Source organism: Nannospalax galili, unplaced genomic scaffold (assembly GCF_000622305.1).
Source record: "Nannospalax galili isolate Female #2095 unplaced genomic scaffold, S.galili_v1.0 scaffold72, whole genome shotgun sequence".
Taxonomy (NCBI): Eukaryota; Metazoa; Chordata; class Mammalia; order Rodentia; family Spalacidae; genus Nannospalax; species Nannospalax galili.
This window is the reverse complement of record NW_008336933.1, coordinates 7,012,064-7,035,572: the sequence shown is the minus strand read 5'-3', so window position 1 is coordinate 7,035,572 and position 23,509 is coordinate 7,012,064. Positions and strand designations below refer to the sequence as shown.

The 23,509-nt window shown below is 39.1% G+C and overlaps 1 protein-coding gene across 1 annotated transcript in view; it reads right to left on the bottom strand.

Moving 5' to 3' along the window:
- The window catches only part of Cage1 (cancer antigen 1), a 63,459-nt gene that overhangs the window by 35,721 nt on the left and 4,229 nt on the right, over positions 1 to 23,509 (bottom strand). Inside the window, exons 3-9 of the mRNA XM_008831646.3 lie at positions 19,183 to 19,270; positions 14,194 to 14,711; positions 10,537 to 11,562; positions 6,902 to 7,045; positions 4,036 to 4,146; positions 2,119 to 2,199; positions 1,547 to 1,654 (exon numbers count right to left, since the gene is read on the bottom strand). Of these exons, the coding sequence (XP_008829868.2) occupies positions 1,547 to 1,654; positions 2,119 to 2,199; positions 4,036 to 4,146; positions 6,902 to 7,045; positions 10,537 to 11,562; positions 14,194 to 14,711; positions 19,183 to 19,270 (2,076 nt within the window). The remainder of the gene's footprint in view (positions 1 to 1,546; positions 1,655 to 2,118; positions 2,200 to 4,035; positions 4,147 to 6,901; positions 7,046 to 10,536; positions 11,563 to 14,193; positions 14,712 to 19,182; positions 19,271 to 23,509) is intronic.

The window sequence follows — 23,509 nt, the reverse complement described above, 5'->3', positions numbered from 1 at the left end:
AGGAATGGCTCAGGGCCCAAACAAGGAGTATAGAACGGCGGGAGGGGTGGAAGGGGGAATGTGGCTTAGGGAGTCCTGGCGCGGAGAGCTGCGTTATAGACTTACCCCAAGAGGTCTGAGGATAGTAATGCAGGCTAGGAGAGTTAGCCGGTGGTGCAGGCCCAGGGGAGCAGAGAGAGGTGAGGGTGGGGTCAGGACCAGAAGTGGTGCTCCCCAAGAGGCCTGAGGATAGTAGTGTAGGCTAGGAGAGTTAGCCAGTGGTGCAGGCCCAGGGAAGCAGAGAGAGGTGAGGGCGGGGCCAGGGCCCCAATTCCATTTTTAAAGTTTGGTCTGTAACTGCCCAAATAAAAAAACCGGATTTTCATTTTCTTCGAAAATATTTTTCCTGTATTCTTTATGTGCCACTTTAAGTAAACTAAGAGTTGCTTCCACTCATGATCATTGTATGCAGCTATTTTGTAGTAGCATATGCAAAAACAGAAACATGTTTATCCACTATGAAAAATAGCATATATTTTGAGGGAACTGTGTTGGGGAACCCTGCTGCTAGGGTTGTAGTCCTCCATGTCCGGATAGCTCTAAGGGGCTTGGTGCTATATGGAAGGACTCCCCTTCTCAGCAGGGGGCCTCCTGCTCTCTTCCTGACATACCTGGAAAGTGCCACCAAGCAGGGATGCCTGACCTTATTTGGAACATGACCTTTGGCATAGATACCTGGAGTGAAAACTACCCCCAAGTTTTTTCTATATGATAATTAGGCATTGCCTGGTGGTCTGATGATAGACGCCCACTGCCACATGTAAATAAAGCATACTATGAGCACCTATCAGCTGAAGCATTGGCTACTGCCCCCACACTATATTTTTCCCTAACCCCCACTGAATAAATGGAGCTGTTTCACTGAATCTAGAGCTGTTTCACTGAGTCTGGAGCTGTTTGTATCACTGAACCTACCTCCCCCGAAGGGCTTTCTTCCATCAGTGCTCATTGGCCACCCTGACCCCATTTGTCTCTTCTGCTCCCTTTGTCCTCGTGGAACGGTGGCCAACGACCCATGAGGAGAGGGAGCGACACCACAGAACTGTGCACGGTGTACGCCTGTAAGCCCAGAACTTCAGAAGCTGAGGTAGGAGAGCATGAATTCAAGACTGGTTTGAACTAGATATTGAGATCCTGTCTAAACATACAAATAAATAAATGGACAGAATGAGGTGTAGATTAGTGATAGAATGCTTGTCTAGCATGAATGAAGCCTTAGGTTTGTGCTCTAGCACTGGACAAAAAAAGTATGTTAATTTTGGCTTCTGCACTTTGAAAGACATAAATCTGATTAGTCTATACAGAAACCAAGGTTGGACAATATTTAAAACTTTAAAACATAAAAACACTTCTGTACTTTTGTTGGTAATGTCACCGCAATGCAAGTCACCGAGTCATCTCTCCAGCCCCTAACAAGCAAATTTTCTTAAGGTTGATAATTTCTTAAAACTTATTAATAAATGGTACTGGATATAAAAATGACCACAGGGCAATGGGTCTTTCTTACCAAGAAATCAAGCTCTTCATTTAGACTGTGGTACTTATCCAGCTTGGCTGCCAGGAGCAGAGATGCATCTCTGACATTCCTGGCTTCATCTGCATCAAAATCTGGGACCTGAGATTAAATACATTTGTACACTTACTTACACATTCCTTGTAACATTTGACATTAGGTTAAAAAATATTTTTTGTTATTTTTATTTTATGTATATGAGTGTATTGCATGCATGTATATAAGTGCATCCATGTCATGCCGCGCCCATAGAGGTCAGAAAGGGATGTTGGATCCCCTGGGACTGAGTTATAGATGGTTGTTAGTTGCCATGTGGGTGCTGGGAATCGAACCCAGGTCATCTGCAAGAGCAGCCAGTGCTCTTAACCACTAAGCCATCTCTCCAGCCCCAACATTAGATATTTTAACTTAAGAATGAAAGAGAGGATTGAGTGATATGTGGCTGCATTCACAGAAGTACAGAACTTAGATCTGGAATAACTTCAATACATTTACCAAGAGAACACAAGTATCTATAGCAGTGTATTTGTGTGTTGAAGATAAAGCATAACAAATGTTAAACTCACGTCAACAGTGTGATCTTGCAATGATTTTTCATTGGCAATTAACTCTTTGAGCATTGCAATTCTGTTTTTGTGCTTCAATAGCTAAAGAAAAAACATTTCGTATTTCAGAGGAAAAGAAATAAAATTATCTACTAAAACATTATGATAAAGTTATCTAACAATGCACAGTTCAATCTCTGATCTCCGAAAGACATGATGTTTTTACCAATTTTCTGAGGAAAAGGATTTCCACAGCAGGCCTACAACTAAGCAAGGCCCTCTAGTGTATCACCTGGGACTTGAACTGCAGGTTTCTGCTGCTCGTGCCATGACTGGCTCACTAGGCCAAACCCACCTGCCCATAGCATGCTGCTTAAACTGAACACTTGCTTGCTTTCTGATAGATGGAATTCAGGTAATGTTCCCAATAAAAATTCTGTGAACAAATGGTTTTTACTGAACTTTCTTGGTAGATGATCTTTTATATCTGTGATCATTATCCAGTGCTGGGGGAAGATGCACAGATATGTGACTCCTCCAGGACTCTTGGGAGCCTGTTTTGATTCTGCCCCACTGTGTCTCTCCCTGCCTGATTTTGCCTTGTAGCCTTTTGCTGTAATAAATCACAGCTAGGGGTACAACTGGATGCTGGGTCCTGTTCAATCCCTGGAACTTATGATGGAAGGAGAGAACCAGTTGTCCTCTGACCTCTACACATGCACTATAGCATGTGTGTGTGTGCCCACACACACACATAAACACACAATAGTAAATATAATTAAAATTAAAAAAAATTTGGACATGGAGGTGCATGCTTTTAATCCCAGCACTTGGGCAGCAGAGATAAGTGGATCTCTGTGAGTTCAAGGCCAGCCTGGTCTACATAGTGAGTTCTAGGCCAGCTGGGGCTACAGGAAGGTGCTGTCTCAAAAAGACCAAAAAAATTTTTAAAAGAAAAAGAAATGAAGAAACACTATATATTTTTGCTTTGTCCCTTCTTCCCATTTGGGAAATAAACTGTTTTGTTCTAAATGTTTCCAAGTGACAAAGTTTGAAGTCACTATAAGGAATGTCAAACAAACTCTCTTTAGGAATCAGTAATGCCATGTGAAAGTGAAATAAAATCATCAACATTTTTGTTAAATTTTCTTTAAAAAGTTTATTACTATTGGGGCTGGAGAGATGGCTCAGTGGTTAAGAGCACTGGCTGCTTTTGCAGAGGACCTGGGTTCAGTTCCCAGCACCCACATGGTGGCTAACAGCCATTTGTAACTCCAGTTCCAGGGAATTTGATGCCCTCTTTTGACCTCCATGGGCATTGCACAACATGGATGCACTTACCTACATGCAGGCAATACATTCATACACATAAAATAAAAATAATAAGCTGGGCATGGTGGCACACATCTTTAGTTCCAGCACTTGGGAGGCAGAGGCAGGTGGATCTCTATGAGACTGAGGTCAGTCTTGTCTATATAGCATGTGCCCAGCCAGCTGGAGTTACAGGGAGACCCTGTCTCAAAAAGACCAAAATAAATACATAAATAAATAAACTTTAAAATTTTTATTACTCTTATTTGTTACATGTATGTGCATAGTGTTGGTATATATGCTACAGTGTGTGCGGGAGTGGGGGCAGTCAGAGGACAGCTGATGGGAGTTGGTGCTCTCCTTCCACCATGTGGATCCCAGGGTCATCAGGCTTGGTGGCAAGTACCCTTACCTGCTAATACATCTCACAGACCCAATGAGTACAATTTTCTAATACAGATTTAAGTTACAAATAAGTCAAATGTTGGATATTATATCTACTTATGAGAAGTATAGTAAGCTCATCTGGTCCCCAAATACTTTCAAATTTTAGGAGTAACTGCTCGGTGAGGCTTTAGCTATGTTTTTTACCCACTGGGACAAGATTTAGAATGAAGAATACGATACCTCTTTATCTAAATCTCTCTTTTTAAGCTGAAAGTTCTTCAATTTTTGCAGGATTGTATCATTAGCTTTTTTACTTTCCGGGCAATGTTCGGCATCAGGGATGGTGATATCCTAAGGGTAACAGTATGAGAAACTAGATTAAGATTTTCTACAGAGTTAAAATGAAAGAAAAACCTCCCTTCAGAAAAATGCCAAACCATATTGAGTCCCATTCTTCAGACACTCTTCATATGTATCAGAGTTAATATTGATTCACACGTGGACCCAGGTTGCTATTAGGAGTAAAGAGTGTGGGCTAGAAAGATGGCTTGGCAGTTAAAAGCACTTGCTGCTCTTCCAGAGGACCCTAGTTCAGATCCCAGCACCCATGTCTGGTAGATCCCAACCACCTCTAACTCCAGTTTCAGGAGATCCAATGCCCTCTTTTTGCCCACATAGGCACCTACACACACACACACACAAACACACACACACACACACACACACACACACACACACAAATATTTTTAAAAAGAGCAGAGAGTAAGCTGGGTGTGGTGTTGCATGCCTTTAATCCCAGCACTCACGGGGCAGAGGCAGGTGACTCTGTAGGAGCAAGGACAGCCTGGTCTACACAGCAAGTTCCAGGCCAATCTGGGGCTCCATGAAGACCTGCCTCAAAAAAGACCAAAAAAAAAAAAAAAAAAAACAAAACAAAAGGAAAGAAAGCGCAGAGGGTGAAGAGATGGCTCATGGCTTAAGAGCACTGGCACTGGCTGCTCTTGAAGAGACCAGGGTTCAGTTCCCAACACCCACATGACAGCTAACAACCATCTGTAACTTCAGTTCCAGGGGCAAACCAATGCCTTCTTCTGATCTCTGCAGGCATTGCACACACAAGTGCACTTACATACATGCAGGCAAAACAATCATTCACATAAAATAATAAAGATTAAAAAGAGCAAATAATGTAATTGCCAAGATGTCACCATATCTGCACTCTCCTATGTATACCACTCTTCAGTCTAGGTAGTTTACATAGTCAAACTTTAGATAAGCTGCTATATCTGACAACAGAATAGACACCCTCAACATCATTGCAAATAAGAATTTCAAGAGCGGCGAGGATGAAAATAATTGCACCATTTGACCTGGAGGTCAAAGTGTAAGGGTCTAGGTCAGTTCTGATATTTAACTATATGTAATACTTTAGTTGGATAAGGACTTTGACTCTTCTAGGCTTGGCTTGTTTTTCTGAGTTTAAAAAAACCCTAAAGGGTTGGAGAGATGGCTCAGTGGTTAAGAACACTGACTGTTCTTGCAGAAGACTGGGGTTCTTTTGCACACATGGCAGCTAACAACTCTCTGTAACTCCAGTCCCAGGGGATCCGACAGCCTCTTCTGACCTCCGTGGGCATAGCATGACATGGGTGCGCTTACCTACATGCAGGCAATACATGCATACACATAAAATTAAAAAATAATAATAAATTAAAAAAAAATCTTTTTGAGACAGGGTTTCCCTGTAGCCCCAGCTGTCCTGGAACTCACTATGTAGACCAGACTGGCCTATGAACTCACAGAGATCCACCTGCCTCTGCCTCCCGAGTGCTGGGATTAAAGGCATGCGCCCCCATGCCCGGCTTAAATAAATATTTTTTTAAAGCCTAAGAATGGTGTAAGGGGTTGAATGGGCCAACCCATAAACTTAGGGACAAGTGATGTGAATCCCTGCAAGGGTATGTCAGGAAGTAAGCAAATACTTGCTGAGAGCCATTCTGAGCTTAACTCTGTATTAGGTACAGAACATACAAGATCTTGAATGCTCATGCTCAAGTGGGCATAGGCGATACAGAAGATGCAAACAGAAGCATTTATTTGGGATGGGGTGGGATCTACTGAGAGCTGGTGATGCACTGCCACTCAGAAGTCTGGTACAGAAGCTGCAGCCAATGAATAAGACTGAAAAAGAGCAGCAGCCCCCATGAGACAGGGGGAATCCAATAAATGCTATATATAAGCAACCATCAGAAGGATGGGATGAAAATTTGTAACAAAGAATGCATGGCACATTTAAGCCAAATCCTTAAAAACAAAGTGGGCTACCACTTTGTGATCTGTGCATACAAAAGTTTAGCTTGCTTTCTGGCACTCAAAAAATGCTAATGTTCAACCACCTTTAGCTAAGATATAACAGACACAGATTTTTGTCTTGTATTCAAAATACAGCAAGCCATGCTCTCAAATTTCAGTTCAGACGAGTGTACTTACAATTGAGGAAATGCATGATAAAAGGAAAGAAAAAGTTAATTTGAAAATCTAGCAAGCATATACCCTATCATATTTTTTTTTTCTTCTTATATGCAGCATTTCCTAGCACAGAAGCAATTACTGTTTCCCCTATTTAAGAAAACAGTCTGAGAAAGGCTATCTGGGCAAGACACCTAACCAGGGAGTGGCAAGGCCAGGATTTGAACTCATCTGTGATCCTTACTTCATTTTTCATTCTACTGATGTACAGAGCCCCCCCTCCCCCAAAACTATTTTTTAATTAGGTAAATAGCTCATTAATATGAACAATCACCAAGCATAGACTGACCCAGAGTGTAAGACAACTGCTCTGAAGTCAAGAAGTACTAAATGAGAAAATATTGAGTCCCTTTACTCTTCACAATTTTATCATTACATTTTTATGTTACAGGAAACCTGCAGGAATTCAATGTTAAAGATAAACAGTAAGAAACATTAGGAGAAAGGAAAGGCTGGGTGGCTGGCTTTAGAGGTCTGTATTTTGTCTTCTCTTCTTCCATAACTTAATCCTGTGATCTTTCACGGTCTCTCTTGGTTCAGGCCAATCCCACTAAAGAATCTGATTTTTTTTTTTTACCTGACACGTGAGAAGTCCTATCATCAGGGTCAGAAGACTGTGAATTTTAGCAGCCAGTGGAGTTTTCATCACAGGTGAAGGTTCTAGGCTTTTGTCACAAGATGAGCAATTCAGGATCAAATTAGAATGGGTCACCTTTATACCCTACATGTACACAATTAAGATTTGTCAAAATAAAGTCAAATAGTCTGAATTATCTTTTAAATAAAATTGTGAATAAAATACTATGCTTAAAGACTCTGAGCAGTGCTTCTCAAACATTTTTTCCCCTGGATATCTTTATACTCTTAAAAACTATTAAGAAAAAAACCTATTAAAACAACCAAAAATTATTGAGAATCTCATAAAAAATAGTTTGATCATGTAATGTTATAGCTATGAATATTTGTTGTATTAGGAATTAGAATACTTTTGAATATTTGTTTACTAATTCATTTAGCTAACAATAAATCCATTATGTCTCAACATAAATAAAAATTTGACTAACAATTACATTCTCCAAATGAAAACACTAGCAACATTACAATTCTCCAGTGTTTGTGATTGGTGTGTGTGTGTGTGGGGAGGTTCTAGGGATCAAACTCAGACTCTTGCATTTCTAAGCAATCACTCTACTACTGACCTACATCCCAAGCCCAACTGCAGTTAATTTTAACTGTATACTTAATAAGAAAGACAGCTGGGTCCTCATGATTGGTCTACACATTCCATCAGCCATGAGGGCAATTACAGTATCCCATGCCACACAGCTTCTAAAAATTCTACCATACACTTGTGAAGAAAACGACAGTGAAAAAAGGCAGTAATGTCTTTTTGTTTTCTTTTTGGCAATTTTGAGGATCAAAACCAGGATTCACACATGCATAGTAAGTACTCTCCACCAATAAATTGTTCCTGCTTATCCTTTTAAATTTTGAGACAGAGTCTTATCAAGTTGCTGCAGTTGGCCTCAACCTTGGGATCCTCTAGCATCAGGCCCCAAACAGGTGGGATTATAAGCATGCGCCATCATACCCAGCAGCAATAAGGTCTTCTTTTCCCATGCCATGAGTTTAGTTACTAACATATATAGCATGCTGTAAGAGTTCAAGAGCTGATTCATTGTTCAAAAAGACTGTCCTTTTAAAAACATTCTTCATATCTGCTAAATGGATGAACAAAAGCATCTTTATTTCATAAGCAGTTTATGTCTTAACTGTAAAGAAAGGTGCCACTAGGCATGGAGTCTTTCATCTGTAATCTAGGCACCCAGGAAGCTGAAATAGGAAGATTGTCATGAGTTTGGGTCAGCCTGGGTTATATATATTATATATTATATATATATATATATTACATATTGAGACCCTGTCTCAAGAAAAAAAAAAGAACAGGAGGGGGAAGAAAGGGAAGGGAGGGAGGGAGGGAAGAAGGGAGGGAGGGAGAACACAAATACAGATCCTAAGAACAAGGTATCATAACCAGTTACTGTCACTTGTTTTCCATTGAAAACGGCAAATACTTCCTGGGTTCCTCCTCATAGTAGCTCTGATGTGTTACAGAGTTTGGGAACCTCTGGACCCTCTGACCCAACATGACTCTGTTGAAAGCTCTTGAGATGGAAGGCAGAATAAATCACTGTACACACATACACACACACACACACACACACACACACACCAATAATGTCTTTATATTAAAAAATACCTTTGATTTCACAGATGCTCTCATGCCTTTCTTTGAAGTAAAAAGCAAAACTACAAGAGTGTGAATTTGGAGATATTTAATAAATTCTTTAGTCAAGATAAAACAAAGAACCTGACCCTTTTTTGAAGTTAAAGAAAACATTGCATGTCATTGTTCACCTATGTACAGTTAATTCATTCACAGCATTCCAGCTCAACATCTATCATTTGGTTAGGATTTGGTTAGGAGCTAAACTTGGGGTCATCTTTGCTAAGATCAGCAGTTCTGACAACATGGGCTCTGAACAGCAGCAGAGACTCCACCTGGGCTCTTGTTAAAAGAGCATGTTCTCCAGCCCATTCAGGAATTTCTGATTCAGGGGGTCTCTGTGTTATTAAAACCTCCAGGTTATGCTGGCACATGTCCAAGTTTGAGACTCGCTTATTCAGATAATACTTAGATCTTAAATTGTTTTTTAAACCTAAGAGAACAGTATTTTCCAAAGAAATAAAAATAGATTTATTTGCAAACAATAGTTATACTGGTTTATAAAAAGAATCCATTGTATCTTTAAGGCAACATACTGGCTCAGTTTAAATTATTGCAACATATGTTAAAAAAAAAAACATAGCTGGGCATGGTGGTACATGCCTGTAATCCCCACACTTGGAAGGCAAATGCAGGAGGCCAGTCTGGTCTACATGGCAAGACAATCTTTTTAAAAAGTAAATGAAACAAATTAAAACAAAACCAAACCAGCCAACAGCAATACATACATATATGTGTATATATATGTATATATGTTTGTTTGGGTTTTTTTGGTCTTTTTGAGACAGGGTCCCCCCATAGCCTTATATATGTTCAAATGTGCTGTTTAGACCAGCCTGGCCTTGAATTCACAGAGATCTGCCTGCTTCTGCTTCCCAAGTACTGGGATTAAAGGCATGCACCACCACACCTGGAAATAATAGTTTTTTAAATAAAATAAACTTGTTTTTTCAGCTCAAATTAGCTTGCTTTCTTTAACAAGATGCCTGCTGGCCTGCACCTATATTAGGTAACAAGATTTTACTCTATTTGGGAAGTATAGTATCTCATGCCTATACATCCAGCACTCAGAGACTCAGATATTAGCACCATGGGTTCAAGGCCAGCCTGGACTAGAGTTCCAGGAAAGCCTGGGTTGTGTAGCAAGGCCCTGTCACAAACAAACCAAAAAAAGATGCTACTATACTTAGTTAAGATTTATACGCTTTAAGGCAGACCTATAACAGGTGTGCCCTGGCTTGTAAAGATTATCTCATCCTGGATGTGTTTTTGACTATTTGCCTTTTTTTTTTTCAAGACTTTTGAATGACATATATTGAAAAATGTACCCTGTAAATCTAATGATAAAAATGTTCTAATGCCGTGTTTTCAATGCTTTACAATTTTACAAAAACTTGTATGTGCTACAGCATGGTTTTACTTTGTAAGAAAAAAAGTGCAGCCGGGCGTGGTGGTGCATACCTTTAATCCCAGCACTCAGGAGGCAGAGGCAGGCAGATCTCTGTGAGTTCAAGGCCAGCCTGGTCTACATAGTGAGTTCTAGGACAGCTGGAGCTACAGGGAGACCGTGTCTCAAAAAGACCAAAAAAAAAAAAAAGTGCAATTTTATTATTTTTTTTCTTGCTAAAGAGAATTGAGAGGCACACTTAAAAAAAAATCCTCTTTCAAAGTAACAGACTGAGAATCTTCTTGGGATCAGTCACAGGTACCACAATCCCTAGGGTAATGACTATAAGAAGCCAACATACTGTTCTTTAAGGTGAGTGCCTAGGAACCAAAAGAAATGTGTCCAAACCTGTGTTGCATTTGCCTGTTTCATTTTAAAAATAATTCTACAAATATTCACTGAGTACCATGTCTAGATGTTCATCACTAATCTACTTGAACTGGGAATTCTGTTAGACATTCAGAATCGGCATCAGTACCTGGGTGATATCTGGCTCCATCACATCCTCTATTTTCTCAGCTAGTGGCGCTATCTCAAAGTTAGGGATGCAGTTTTGCTCCTCACTCTTGGCAACCTGTTGCTGAAGTTCATCAATCTGCTGCTGAAGTTTTGTATTTTTAGCCCTTTTATTTTCACAAGTGAATAGCAAGTTTTTAATTTGAGCAATCAATTTCTCAACTCTTGATTTCAATTTCCTTCTTTCTTTCAGGTTTTCTTTCTCACATTTCTGGAATTTTTCCTGAAGAGACAAGAACTCTTGCTCTCGGATCTCCTTTTCCTTTTTCAACAGGTAGGCAGAAGTGGCGGCCTTCTCCAAGTCTACTTTGACCTGTTCCAGTCTCGCTAGCTCTTCATCCTTCTTGCTTAAGGTTTTTTCCATCTCTACACACTGATTTACAGCTCTGTTCTTCTGCTGTATTTCAGCAATGTACTGTTCCTGTAAACGGATACAGTTGGCCTTGATCTTTTTAACTTGTAGCTGTAACGTTTCTTTCTCTTTCTTGGATTCCTGAAGATGTTTTTTGGTGTTAGCGGAAATCTCTTGCAAATCCTGAAATTTCTTGCTAATCTCATTCTTCTCTAGAATTACATTGTATTTGTCATGAATTAATTCTTCAATGTTCTCCTTTAGTTTATTTATGTTGTCAACAAACAGTTGCTGCTTCATCTGTAGTTCTTTAACCTTGCTCTCTAAGTGCAAGTTCTGACCCTGGAGGTCTTGGATCTGCATGTCCTGCATTTTGATAGTATGTCTTAATTTCTGCAAGATTTCATTTAAAGCCATGTCCTCTTCCAGAGGCTGGAAGCTTTCAAAGTTTTGCTCCATGCCAGGTGTCATGGAGTTCTCCTGAGATGCTCCATCACTCTTGAAGATGCCTGCTGGAGACCAAGAGGAGGTAATGGCTAGGCTTTCCTCACCGTCCTCTGTGACTTCCTCCTGGTGACTACCTGGCATCTCAGAAATTTCCCTAGAAGTCTGTATTTCTTTTGAAGAAACTTCAGTCTGTAAATTATAGTAAATAAAATAAATGTGAGAGTATACTGTTGACTATATGTGTAACTCCCAACAGCACAGCAGAACAATCAGAAGGCACATGCTAGACATATGTATCATTTTTACTTTGACAAAAGAAAAATTCTGTTTTGTACACTCACCATCTTCTATGATGTAAACTTTTCTGGACACATATAAGATGCTTTCTTTGACCTCAAAAGCAATTAAAACAAATCTATCAATTATTCTTTAGACTTCAAGATCTTTTGAATAAAGATCTTTAAAATTTTTTCATTTAGGGGCTGGAGAGATGGCTCAGCAGTTAAGAACACTGAAGACCCGGGCTTGAATACCAGTACCCACATGGCAGCTAACAACTGTCTGTAACTCCAGTTGCAGGGGATCTGACTTCCTCTTCTGTCCTCCGCTGGCATTGCATGACATAGGTGCACTTACTTACACGCAGGCATAACACTTATACACATAGAATAAAAATAATAAAAAAATTTCTCATTTAGACCATCACTTCATCATGCTATGATGCCTTTGAGCATTAGAATGGCAATCAGACATGCTTTATATGCACACAATACAGGTCCAGGTGAGGGGGTATAACAAAAGATAGCATAACCATGGTATCAAACACTGGGGGTATAGTAGATCAATTTAGTGATGTTCAATCCCTGAACTTTTAATGATTCTTCATTGTTGAGGGACAGTTACTTTATTGAGGTTTCCAAGGTGCTGCACTCTGACACTCTTTCATCTTCTTCTAACCCCTCCTTCCTCCCTGAAGCCCTGTTTTGTGGACACTGGGCTTCTTCCATATACTAGCAGGTATCATGACCTTACAGGCACAAGGGTTTCACAGATACTGTTCCTTGTGCACAAAATACTTGCCAACCCACAGTTGCCCAGTGGACCCCTACTCACTCATCCTAGCACAGCCCAAAGACCACTCTGAGAAATCCTCCCCAGAATCCCCGACCAAAGATGATACAAATAAATATACTTGAGCAATAATATAATAATAGTTGAATCTATTGTCTCTATCACTCTTACAATAGATTCCAAATGTACATATATTTGTATGATTTGGTTAATGTCTATCTTCTCTACCCGGATGTTATTTTTACGAAGATAAGAGCCATGTATTGTTCTTATCTTTTTTGGACATTATATAACCAACACTTGGCACATAACGTATGTTCAAAAGTATCTATTGCCTAGTTGAAAAAAATAACTAAATGCAATGGAAAGAGGAAGAAACAATCTTGAGAAACCCTAATTAAGCAGATTTTCAAAATGCTGCTTTCCAGAAATTAACATAAGTTCTCTTTCAAATGCTGCCATCTATTCCAAATAAATGAACAAAAACCTCTTATATAAACCATACCTTTTTCTTATGACATTTGCATAAAGAGCTGGTTGTTTATACTACTGTCAGGGTAAAGCTTTCTTTGTTGTAGTTGTTCAGAGAAAACAGACTTTATATTATTGACACAGTTTATGCTTTTTTAATTTTTATTTTATGTGCATGAGTGTATTGCCTGCATATATGTAAATATATCCATGTTATACAATGCCTGTGGAGGTCAGAAGAGGATATCAGATCCCCTGCAACTGGAGTTATGGACAGTGGTTAGCCACCATGTGGGTGCTAGGATTTGAACTTGGGTCTTTTGCAAGAGCAGCCAGTGCTTTTAATTGCTGAGCCATCTCTCCGGGCCCTGTCCATGCTTTTAAGATATTATGTATGTGAACACAATCAATAAAAGTAAAGACAAATAAATGTTTGCTTTTCCATAGAAATTCAACAAAATAGAAGACTCTCGTCCAATAGTGTGTGTATATATATATATATATATACGCTCAGATTTTATGTAGTCTCTTTGAGACAGGGTCTCCCTGTAGCCCCAACTGGCCTGGAACTTGCTATATAGAACAGGCTGGCCTCGAGCTCACAGAGATCCACCTGCCTCTGCCTCCCAAGTGCTGCAATTAAAGGTGTGAGTCACCATGCCTGGCTTTTCCAATAGTTTAATCAACACCTCTGCATGCCGTCTTCCCAATCTTCCCTTCTCTGCAAACTCTCTGAGTACTAGCTAGTTTGTTTCAACCCATGTAAAAATGAATTCTGTTCAAGGCACCATGTAGATATGGCACATAAAAAGACGAGTGTCGAAGAGAGTCTTAATCGTCAAAGAAATGACCATTTGGTAGAGTTAATCCCTAAGTATGGTCCCAAATTTATAAAAAATGTGTGTCTAAATCGTTTAAGATCTCAGAGTACATTTTCCCCAGGGAGAAAAAGTACTAATTAGATGATTTAATGCTGTTTGGAAAAATCTCATATTACAGTGGGTTTTTGTCATATATATATGTTTTTGTGTCCTTTTTGCTGTCATTATTGTTTTCTTGAGACAGGGTTTTTCTGTAGCTCTAGTTGGCCTGGAATTCCCTAAATAGACAAGGATGGCCTGGATCTCACAGAGATCAGCAGCCTCTGCCTCCTGAGTGCAGGAATGAAAGGTGTGCACTACCATGCCTGTCCATGTATGGGTTTTTCAACAACAAAAATATATCCCTGCATCCTTTCACATTCCACAGGCTTTAATGACCCCCAACAATTAATCTTACCGCCTCTGTTTTATAATTAACTCTCAAGTCAAGCAGGTCAAAGTTATTATCATGGTAAAATGCACTTTCACCATTTCTGCAGACACTTTCTTTATATAAAAAGATGTGAGATTGACTAGGGTGGAGGGCAGAGTCTCCAGCAGTATTTTTAGCCAGTGGCTTTTGTGTAAATTTCAGCGTCTCTCTACTGTAGTAGTTTAGAGATAGGCTCTTGGGAGATTTTGTGACACACTCATGAACAAGTTGGTCTTTATTTGCAGAAATGCTAGTTTCCATTGGATTTTCCTCCTGAAGGCAATTCTGCTTCATGCTGGAGTCTTCTGCATCATTGTATGCTTGGATTTGGAATTCTGGCTTTTCTGAGTAAGAAAAGTCTCTTGTCAGGTTTTGAAATGTCATTTCATCATGAAAAGCTTCTATCCAGTGAAATTTGCAAATGGGTTCAAATTGTCTCAAGGAAGAAATTCTGTTAGCTGGTTGATTCTGTACATCCCCTGAGTAACTTCTAATGCTGACACCTTATCAGAAAAAGAAAGATAACAAGTTACCATAAACTTATGTTATGACTGTTATATTTAAGAAATAGATTGTTGAAATCTTTTAAAAATTACATATAATTTCCAACAAAACATTCTTTTTTTTGTTTGTTTTTTGATATAGGGTCTCACTATGTAGCCTAAGACAGCCTGAAACTCATGATCCTCCTGCCTCTACCTCCAAGTGCTAGGATTACATGTCTGACTTAACAAAGCAACTTAAAAGGGGGAACAAAGTCTTCAAATGACAGTTGCAAAGAAGCATGCTATAAAGATTGTTCTGGTCAAATACCATTACAGTAAATTCCAAATATATTCAATTTTTGGTTGCAATTTAAATTATTTAACTTTAAAATGTTTCAAAAGGATACAAGAGTACATAGCGTAGCACAACTGCAAACACAAACTTTTTTAATTTTATAAGAATTCGTTGATATTGTTATTATCCCTATTTTATTTATTTATTTTTATTTTATGTATGAGTGTATTCCCTCCATGTAGGTAGATACACCCATGTCTTACAATGCCCATGGAGGTCAGAAGAGGGCATCAGATCCCCTGGAACTGGAGTTATGGATGGTTGTTAGCTGCCATGTGGATATTGGGAATTGAACCCGGGTCCTCTGCAAGAGCAACCAGTACTCTTAACCACTGAGCCATCTCTAGTCCTCATTATTCCTATTTTATAAATAAGAAAATGGAGGTACAACAGTCATTTTGCTAAGTCACAAAACTGTCAGGCAGTGCATTATTTCTATGAGCAAGGTGCTATTGCTTCTCAATATGACAAATGACCAGATTTAATATTTTTAAAAAATCAGAAGCAATGGAGTAGGGAGATGGCACAGGAGAAAAGGAAAAAAAGGACATTCTTTAAAGAATTTGAGGAGAGACCTGCTGTGGTGAGTTCCCTTTCCCACACCTTCCTGTACTTCACCATCTCTTCCAGGACCCCTGCAAGCCCCAGGGGCTTACACAGACCTGCTGTGTCAGGAATTGGAAACGACCTAGATGTCTATCAACTGATGAATGGAAAATGAAAGTGATATATATATATACTATTATTCAGCTCTTTAAAAAGTGAAATTATGAAATTTGCAGGTAAATGGATGGAGCTGGAAACAATCATCCTGAGTGAGATGAATACACCACTCAACTCTCAGCAGAGAAGCTTCCTTATGCAGCAGATGGTGATTAACAGAGACCCACGACTGGCCAAAGCACAGAGAATAAGAGGCTGCAGACTGCTTATTCCTGAACAGGACACCTATGTCAAACTTCTGCCTCCAGGGCTCAGGGATCATTACAGAGGAGGGGTGGAAATGCTGTAAGAGCCAGAGGTGGTGGAATGACCGCAAGGAAACAGTTTTCCAGACAGCCGGTCAGTTATTCATATGAACTCACAACAATGGTGACAGCATGCACAAATCTTACCTAAGCTCAAGCCGGACAAAATCCCAGTACAGATGTGGGAAAGTGGGTAAGAAACCCCATCCCTACCTGAGGAAGTATTGGTAACTGATGGCTGCTGTGAGGGAGAGACTCAATCTCGTTTAAGGATGTGACTCTTGGTAGGTTAACCAGACTCCTGTGGATGAACCCACACCGAAGGTGTTTGGGGGACACAAATTTGACTCTATAAGCATATCTAGATCCATATCTATATCTCTATTTCTATATATATAATATATTAGAGTACATGAAATTGAGTAAGATGGGGAGATCTAAATATGATCAAAATATATGGAATTTGCAAAACTTCAATAAAACAGAAATGAAATAAATTAACCTTTGCTTTAAGGTTAAAATAATGCATATAGAATAGAACTTGAAATAGCAAAAACAATATACTGGGCTCTAGAAGACTGCTTCTGCAGAAGCCACCCAGGTAGCCTTAGGAGCTGGTTGATCTCAGTGAACAGTGTCAGCTGGTACAGTACAGTGAAATGCATTTCTACTGCTACTAAAACACCTGTTATATAAACCACTCTTTATGTGCTGTGAAGCCTCTTTGGGAATAGAAGAAGGGTGGATAGGCAAAACAAAAGAAAAAACAAAACAAAAACAAAAACAAAAAACCCAAATAAGATAGAACACACATACGTTCACATCCCCTTCACACACTTACATTCACACCCTTATATATATATATGCACACATAAAAAGAAAAGTCTCACAGTGTAAATGAATTTTCTTATCCTTTCTTCTATCAACTGGGTTAAATTCAGCTCTATAAAACACTGTATAGTACTGGGTATGGTGGCTTATGACCATCATCTCAGCAAGGCCTGCCTGAGCTACAGGGTAAGACTCTGAAAGAAACAAAACAGGGCCAGTGAGATGCTTCAGTGTGTAAAGGCACTTGCTACCAAGCCTGATGACCTGAATTTGATCCTTGGAACTCACACGGTAGAAGGAGAGCAGCCACTCCTGCAAATTGTCCTCTGACCTCCACATACACCCACAGCAGGCTTCATCCTCCCACATAATTCAAATCCAATGGAGGAAATTCCTCAATCGATGTTCCCACTGTCCAGGTTTGTTAAGCCGAAGCTATCCAGCACACATGGGCCCCAGGAATCAAACTCAGATCATTGGCTTGCTCAGCTGCTGCCTTTACCTGCTGAGTCACCTCCTCAGCCCTAAATTGTAGGAGTTAGAACTTTACTTATAGGTCATTACCCCATGGAATTTACTTCTGGATTTGGTGTAAGGGTCTAATGATTTAGAAAGCCAACTGTTTTAGCATAATTGAATAAATAATCTATTCCTTCCCTACTGGTTTATAAGAAGTCCTCTAACAAATACCAAGGGTCCACCTTGTTTGTTTGAGATAAGGCTTTACTGTGTAGCCCAAGGTAGGCTGGTGCTTGCTATGTGGCTCAAGCTGGCCACAAACTCTTGATCCTCCTGCGTGTTCCTCATGGGTACTCTAGGGTACACTCATGCATCATCACATCAGGTTCAATTTTAAGTTCTAAATAGGAATGTCAGGGTCTACTAGGACAAATATAATTGCATTAATTCTTAGATTTGAGGGAAACTAATTTAGACATGAAACATTTCATTGGTTTTTATATCCTCCAGGAAAATTTTATACTTTTTCCGAAAGAAACCTTGCCTGTTTTCTTGTCAGATTTATTAAGTATCTAGTTTGTACTGATACTGATAATGGTTTTTAAATTTTATTTATTTAATTTTTTTTTGGTTTTTTGAGACAGGGTCTCTTTATAGGCCTGATCTCACTATGTAGACCAGAGTGGCCTCAATCTTACAGAGATCCACCTGTCTCTGTCTCTTGAGTGCCGGGATTAAAGGCATGTACCACTACACCTGGCTTTAAAATTTATTTTTAAAAGAAGTTGATGCTAGCACATTGTTGTTTTTTAAATTTATTTTTATTTTATGTCTAATAGTATTTTGCCTCCATGTATGTAAATGCACCCATATCATGCAAAGCCCATGGAAGTCAGAAGAGGGCATCAGATCTCCTGCAATGGGAGTTGAGGACAGTTGTTAGCTGCCATGTGGGTACTGGGAACTGAACCCAAGTCCTCTGCAAAAGCAACCAGTGCTCTTAGCCACTGAGCCATCACTCCCAGCCCCAAGAAGTTGCTGCTAGTTTTTTGAGACAGGGTCTCCCTGTAGCCCAAGCTGGCCTGGAAGTCACTATGCAGATCAGGCTGGCCCTTCATCTCATAGAGATCCACCTGCCTCTGCCTCCTAAGTGCTGGGATTAAAAGACCCTGTCTCAGAGAGAGAGAGAGAAAGAGAGAGAGAGAGAGAGAGAGAAAAGAAAGAAAAGAAAGAAAAGAAAAGCCAGGTTTGGCTCACATCAGCTAACAACCATCTGTAACTCTAGTTCCGGGGGAGCTGACGCCATCTTCTGGCCTGTGAGGACACTGCACAACACAGGTGCACTTACATACATACAGGCAAAACATTCATACCCATAAAATAAAAATAATAAATAAATAATTTAAAGAATACCCCCAAAGACCCCAGACAATTCTACATATCATTTGGGTTTTCGTAAATAAACGTGGTCAATGTGTCTCATGATATGACTAACTCCTAACTAGCTTTCATCTACAAATGTAAGCATAGAATAAGAAATAATGGTTATCTCAACACACATCTTTCAGATACTTGTGTGGTATATAATTCTAGTCATTGAGAACGGACCTAAATCACAGCTCACTCATTAAAGATACACCACCTTGGGCAAGTTAGAGTCTTACTCTCTCCATCTACAAAATGGAAATTAAAAGCACCCTCACTGTACAAAAAACATCTACCGTTTCATAGGATTACTTGGAGACTTCATGTGATGTTATCTATGTTTATCTATATCTATATATAGCTTGGCTCAGTTCCTGGCTATTGTTGTTATCACAGAATAAACACACACAAAGGTTTTATGTATTGTATATTGTAGCAAAGGGATACTTACCACCTAACAAGTTGTCGTGTGTGCTACAAATATCTTCAGTGTGTGTGTGCATACATTCATTTTCCCTTTTCACTTTCTTTGTTTCACTCTGTGTAAGAGTTTAAAACACATTATTAAGAATTCAAGAACACATCATCAGTCTTCTAAGTATACAATTTGCTATGTAACTTAAAAACGTATTTTATTAATTTATGTGTATGAGTGTATTGCCTGCATGTATGTAAGTGCATTTGTGTTGTGCAATGCCTGCGGGGGTCAGAAAGGGGTGTCAGATCCTCTGGAACTGGAGTTACGGATGGTTGTTAGCTGCCATGTGGGTGCTAGGAACCTAACCTGGGTCCTCTGCAAGAGCAGCCAGTGCTCTTAACTCCGGAGTCATCTCTCCAGACCCACTATGGAACTTTTTTACTATGAGATTTTTTTGTTTCACAGGCAGAATGTGCCTTCTAGTACCTTTTTCTACTACAGGTTTAGCTCTTTGTCAGAAAAACCAATCTTAGGAGAGTAGCACTAAATGATAAATAGCTGTTATTTAGTATTTTTTTTTAAAGTGAGATCATGTGTCTCTATCATAGAGACATATAACATTAGTATCCCTTACTGATGATAATTTCTTTTTGGCTTTTAGAACAGGGTTTCGCTCGATATTCAAGACTTTCTTGGAATTCATTATGTAGACCAGACTGGCTTTGAATCCACAGTAATCCTCCTGTCTCAGCCTCTCAAGTGCTAGAATTTCAGGTGTAAGCAATCATGCTGAGGTCAGTTAATTGTCTATTTGTTTATTTGTTATTTATTTAATTGAGTTACAGTCTCACTGTGCAGCCTTGGATAGCCTGGAATTCAGAGAGATCCACCTGCTTCTGCCTTTCCAGTGCTGGGATTAAAGGTGTGCACTACCATGCCTGTTTATTTCTCTCTCTCCTCTCTCTCTCTCTCTTTCTTTCTCTCTCTCTCTCTCTCTCTCTCTCTCTCTCTCTCTCTCTCTCTGTAACTGCACACATGCCATAGCTATTCTTCCCTTCCACTTTGCTTTTCTTGCTGTTTCTGCCACGCTGCATACTCCAGGCTAGTTGCTTGTGAGTTTCTGGGTGATTCTCCTGTCTCTGCTTCCATCTCAAATTGGAATGCTGGGATTACTGATGAATGCCAGGGAATCCAGCTTTTTACCTGGGCTGTGGGGATGGAACTCAGTTTGTCAGGCATGAGCTTTTACGTGTTGAGCCATCTTGCTGTCCCCAGCTCAGATGATTCATTAATGTTTGTTAAATCTTGTCTAAACCATAGTAGAGCAGTAATTACATTAAAAAAATAGTTTATTAGCATTGCTTTCTTAAGAAGTAACATGATTACAATGAAAGATTTTGTATAGGTGAAGAATTTGGAAAGGGAATGGCAAATTCACATTAAAGGAACAGTGACAAATATCACATTGTCGAAGATTGGTAGTACAGTTTTGTCAGTAAACAATATTCAAAAATTATAGTAGACATACAAAATTTCAAATTTATATTCTAAGATATAATTACATATCTAAAAAATTATAGTAGACATACAAAATTTCAAATTTATATTCTAAGATATAATTACATATCTAAAAAATTATAGTAGACATACAAAATTTCAAATTTATATTCTAAGATATAATTACATATTTTTAGATGGGGAATTTTATCACTTTAGTTATAACAGTACTTTCTAACTTCCCAGACTGTGATTTTTATTTCTAGAAGTTCAATTAGGACATAAATATTTTCTGTAGGGCACAGGTGAAGGTACACTGGGCTGTAGAAGAGTAAGAGAAAAGTGACAGAAAACCCCTTGGTGCCTGGGAATGGGAGAGGTCCAATGTCAAGGCCTGGGTGCCCAGGAACACGTGTGGAGTCATTTTTTTGGTCTTTTTGAGACAGGGTCTCCCTGTAGCCCCAGCTGTCCTGGAACTCACTATGTAGACCAGGCTGGCCTTGAACTCACAGAGATCCACCTGCCTCTGCCTCCCAAGTGCTGGGATTAAAGGCGTGCACCACCATGCCCGGCATAATTAGGATTTTTTACATTGAAAATAAAACAAAGTTTTAATAAGATGACATCTGATTCTACTAAATAATTTATAAAACTCATGTGGGCTTGTTCTCCAAGTACTCTTAATATTATCTAAGACAAAAGGGTGTATCAAATTAATATTATAAATGAGATAGTATTGGGCAATACTTAAAATTTTTGAGGTTTAATAATAGTATGTCAAATATGTGGGTCTAAATGATGTCCTATTACACAGAAACAGGCGAGCTTGAACTTGAGAGTGAAAACCTGTCTCAAAAAGCCAATGAATAAGCTGGGTGTAGTAGTGCATGCCTTTAACCTTAGCACTCAGGAGACAGGCAGGTGGATCTCTGTGCGTTGGACATTATCCTGGTCTACATAGCAAGTTCAGGGTCATCCAGGGCTACATACTGAGACCTTGATTCAAAAATAAATAAATAAATAAAAGTCCACTGTTCACTAATGGGAAATGTAACAGCTGGCTCTAGATAAGAATCTTATAACTTGCTGGGTGTGGTGGCACATGCCTTAGATCCCAGCACTCAGGAGATAGAGAGAGGCGGAGCGCTGTGATTTCAAGGCCCACCTGGTCTACACAGTAAGCTCCAGGTCATCTATAAACCTCTACTCAGTAATGCTTTTTCAGAGTTGTTTCATCTATTGAATGTGCTTGAAGTAAATAAAAACTGAATCACAACTTATAATAAACTGTTTATAGACTTGTTACTAGCTCAGATCATTCCTCCTAATTAGACCCAAAATGTATGAAGATACCTGAAGATAAAAATTGAACTATTCACGTGCCTTCATGCTAGAATTCATGACTTCTTGGGATTTAGCTTTTCACAGAATTTCAGAGATAATTTCTAGCTGTTTTCTCTGATATTACCATTCTAAAAAGATTTTTTTTTTAAATTCTAATTTTATGTGTATGAGTGCTTTGCTTTCCTGTATAAAGTACACCCGTGTCAAGCAATGCCCCTGGAGGCCACAAGAGGATGTTGAATCCCTTGGAACTGCACTTATGGTGTTAGCTGTTATGGGGTGCTGGGAACAGAACTGGGGTCCTCTGTAAGTGCAGTATGTGCTCTTAACTGAGGAGCCATCCCTCCAGCCCTTATATTACTACGCTTAACTAAAATATTCATGTTGTTCCTTTGGTCTGCAAATTTATCATAATGAATAAAATGGTCAGTACAGCTTCTTATATAATTTAAAACATTCATTCTTTAAAACGTAGTGCCATACATAGTCTCTTGGTCCTCATTAACAATATACTATGAACTTTTTTTGAGTTTTTAAAAATATAAAAAAGAATACTGAACAATGTATAGAGTACTCAAAAGCCCACTACCTACAAACATCAAACTAATGTGACCATTTTTATTTTTTCTTTCCATTTAAATCTTTTTAAAAAAATATTTTATTTTTATTTGATGTGATGAGCATATTGCTTACATGTAGGTAGGTGCACCTGTATTGTGCAATGCCTGCGAAGTCAGAAGAGGGCATTAGATCCCCTGGAACTGGAGTTACAGACAGTTGTTAGCCGCCACGTGGGTGCTGGGAATCGAACCTGGGTCCTCTGCAAGAGCAGTCAGTGCCTTCAACCACTAAGCCATCTCTCCAGCCCCCACTTAGATCTTCTTTGAGGCAGGGTCTTGATATGTGGCCCTGGACTCATGATCCTCCTGCATTCATTTCCAGGTGTTAGGTTTACAGGGTTTGTGCCACCACTCCTGGCCAATGTGACCACTTTTCTGCCAACAAGTATATATATTTCAGTATATAAGGCCACATCCAGAAAATGTTTTAATTATCCATCATATGTCCATAAAATTAATTACCTTTGAAATTTTATTTTTTCCTAATATATACTCATTATGGATAATTATTTTTTATTATTTTGTTTTGTGTGTGCAAATGCAAGTGGAGATTCATAGGCCATGGCATGCATATGAGGGTCAGTTGACAACTTGATGGAATCAGTTTACTTTTACCAGGTGGGGCCCGGGGATTAAACTCAGGTTATCAGGCTTGGTGCCCTTGCCCACTGAGCCATCTCACCAACCCATTATAGATAATTTAAGTATCTTATTTGACTATTTCTTAGAGATTGAATTTTAAATTGTAGTTTAATTTAGATATCCTATCACTAAACAAACTCATAGAAAGGCTTTGCCAGTTTAGTCTGGACCACATGAATTTTTCATTATTTGTCCTTTTTTAACTATAAAGTCAATTTCACATGGTATGAATTAATATAGTTCTACTGTTTCCCCAT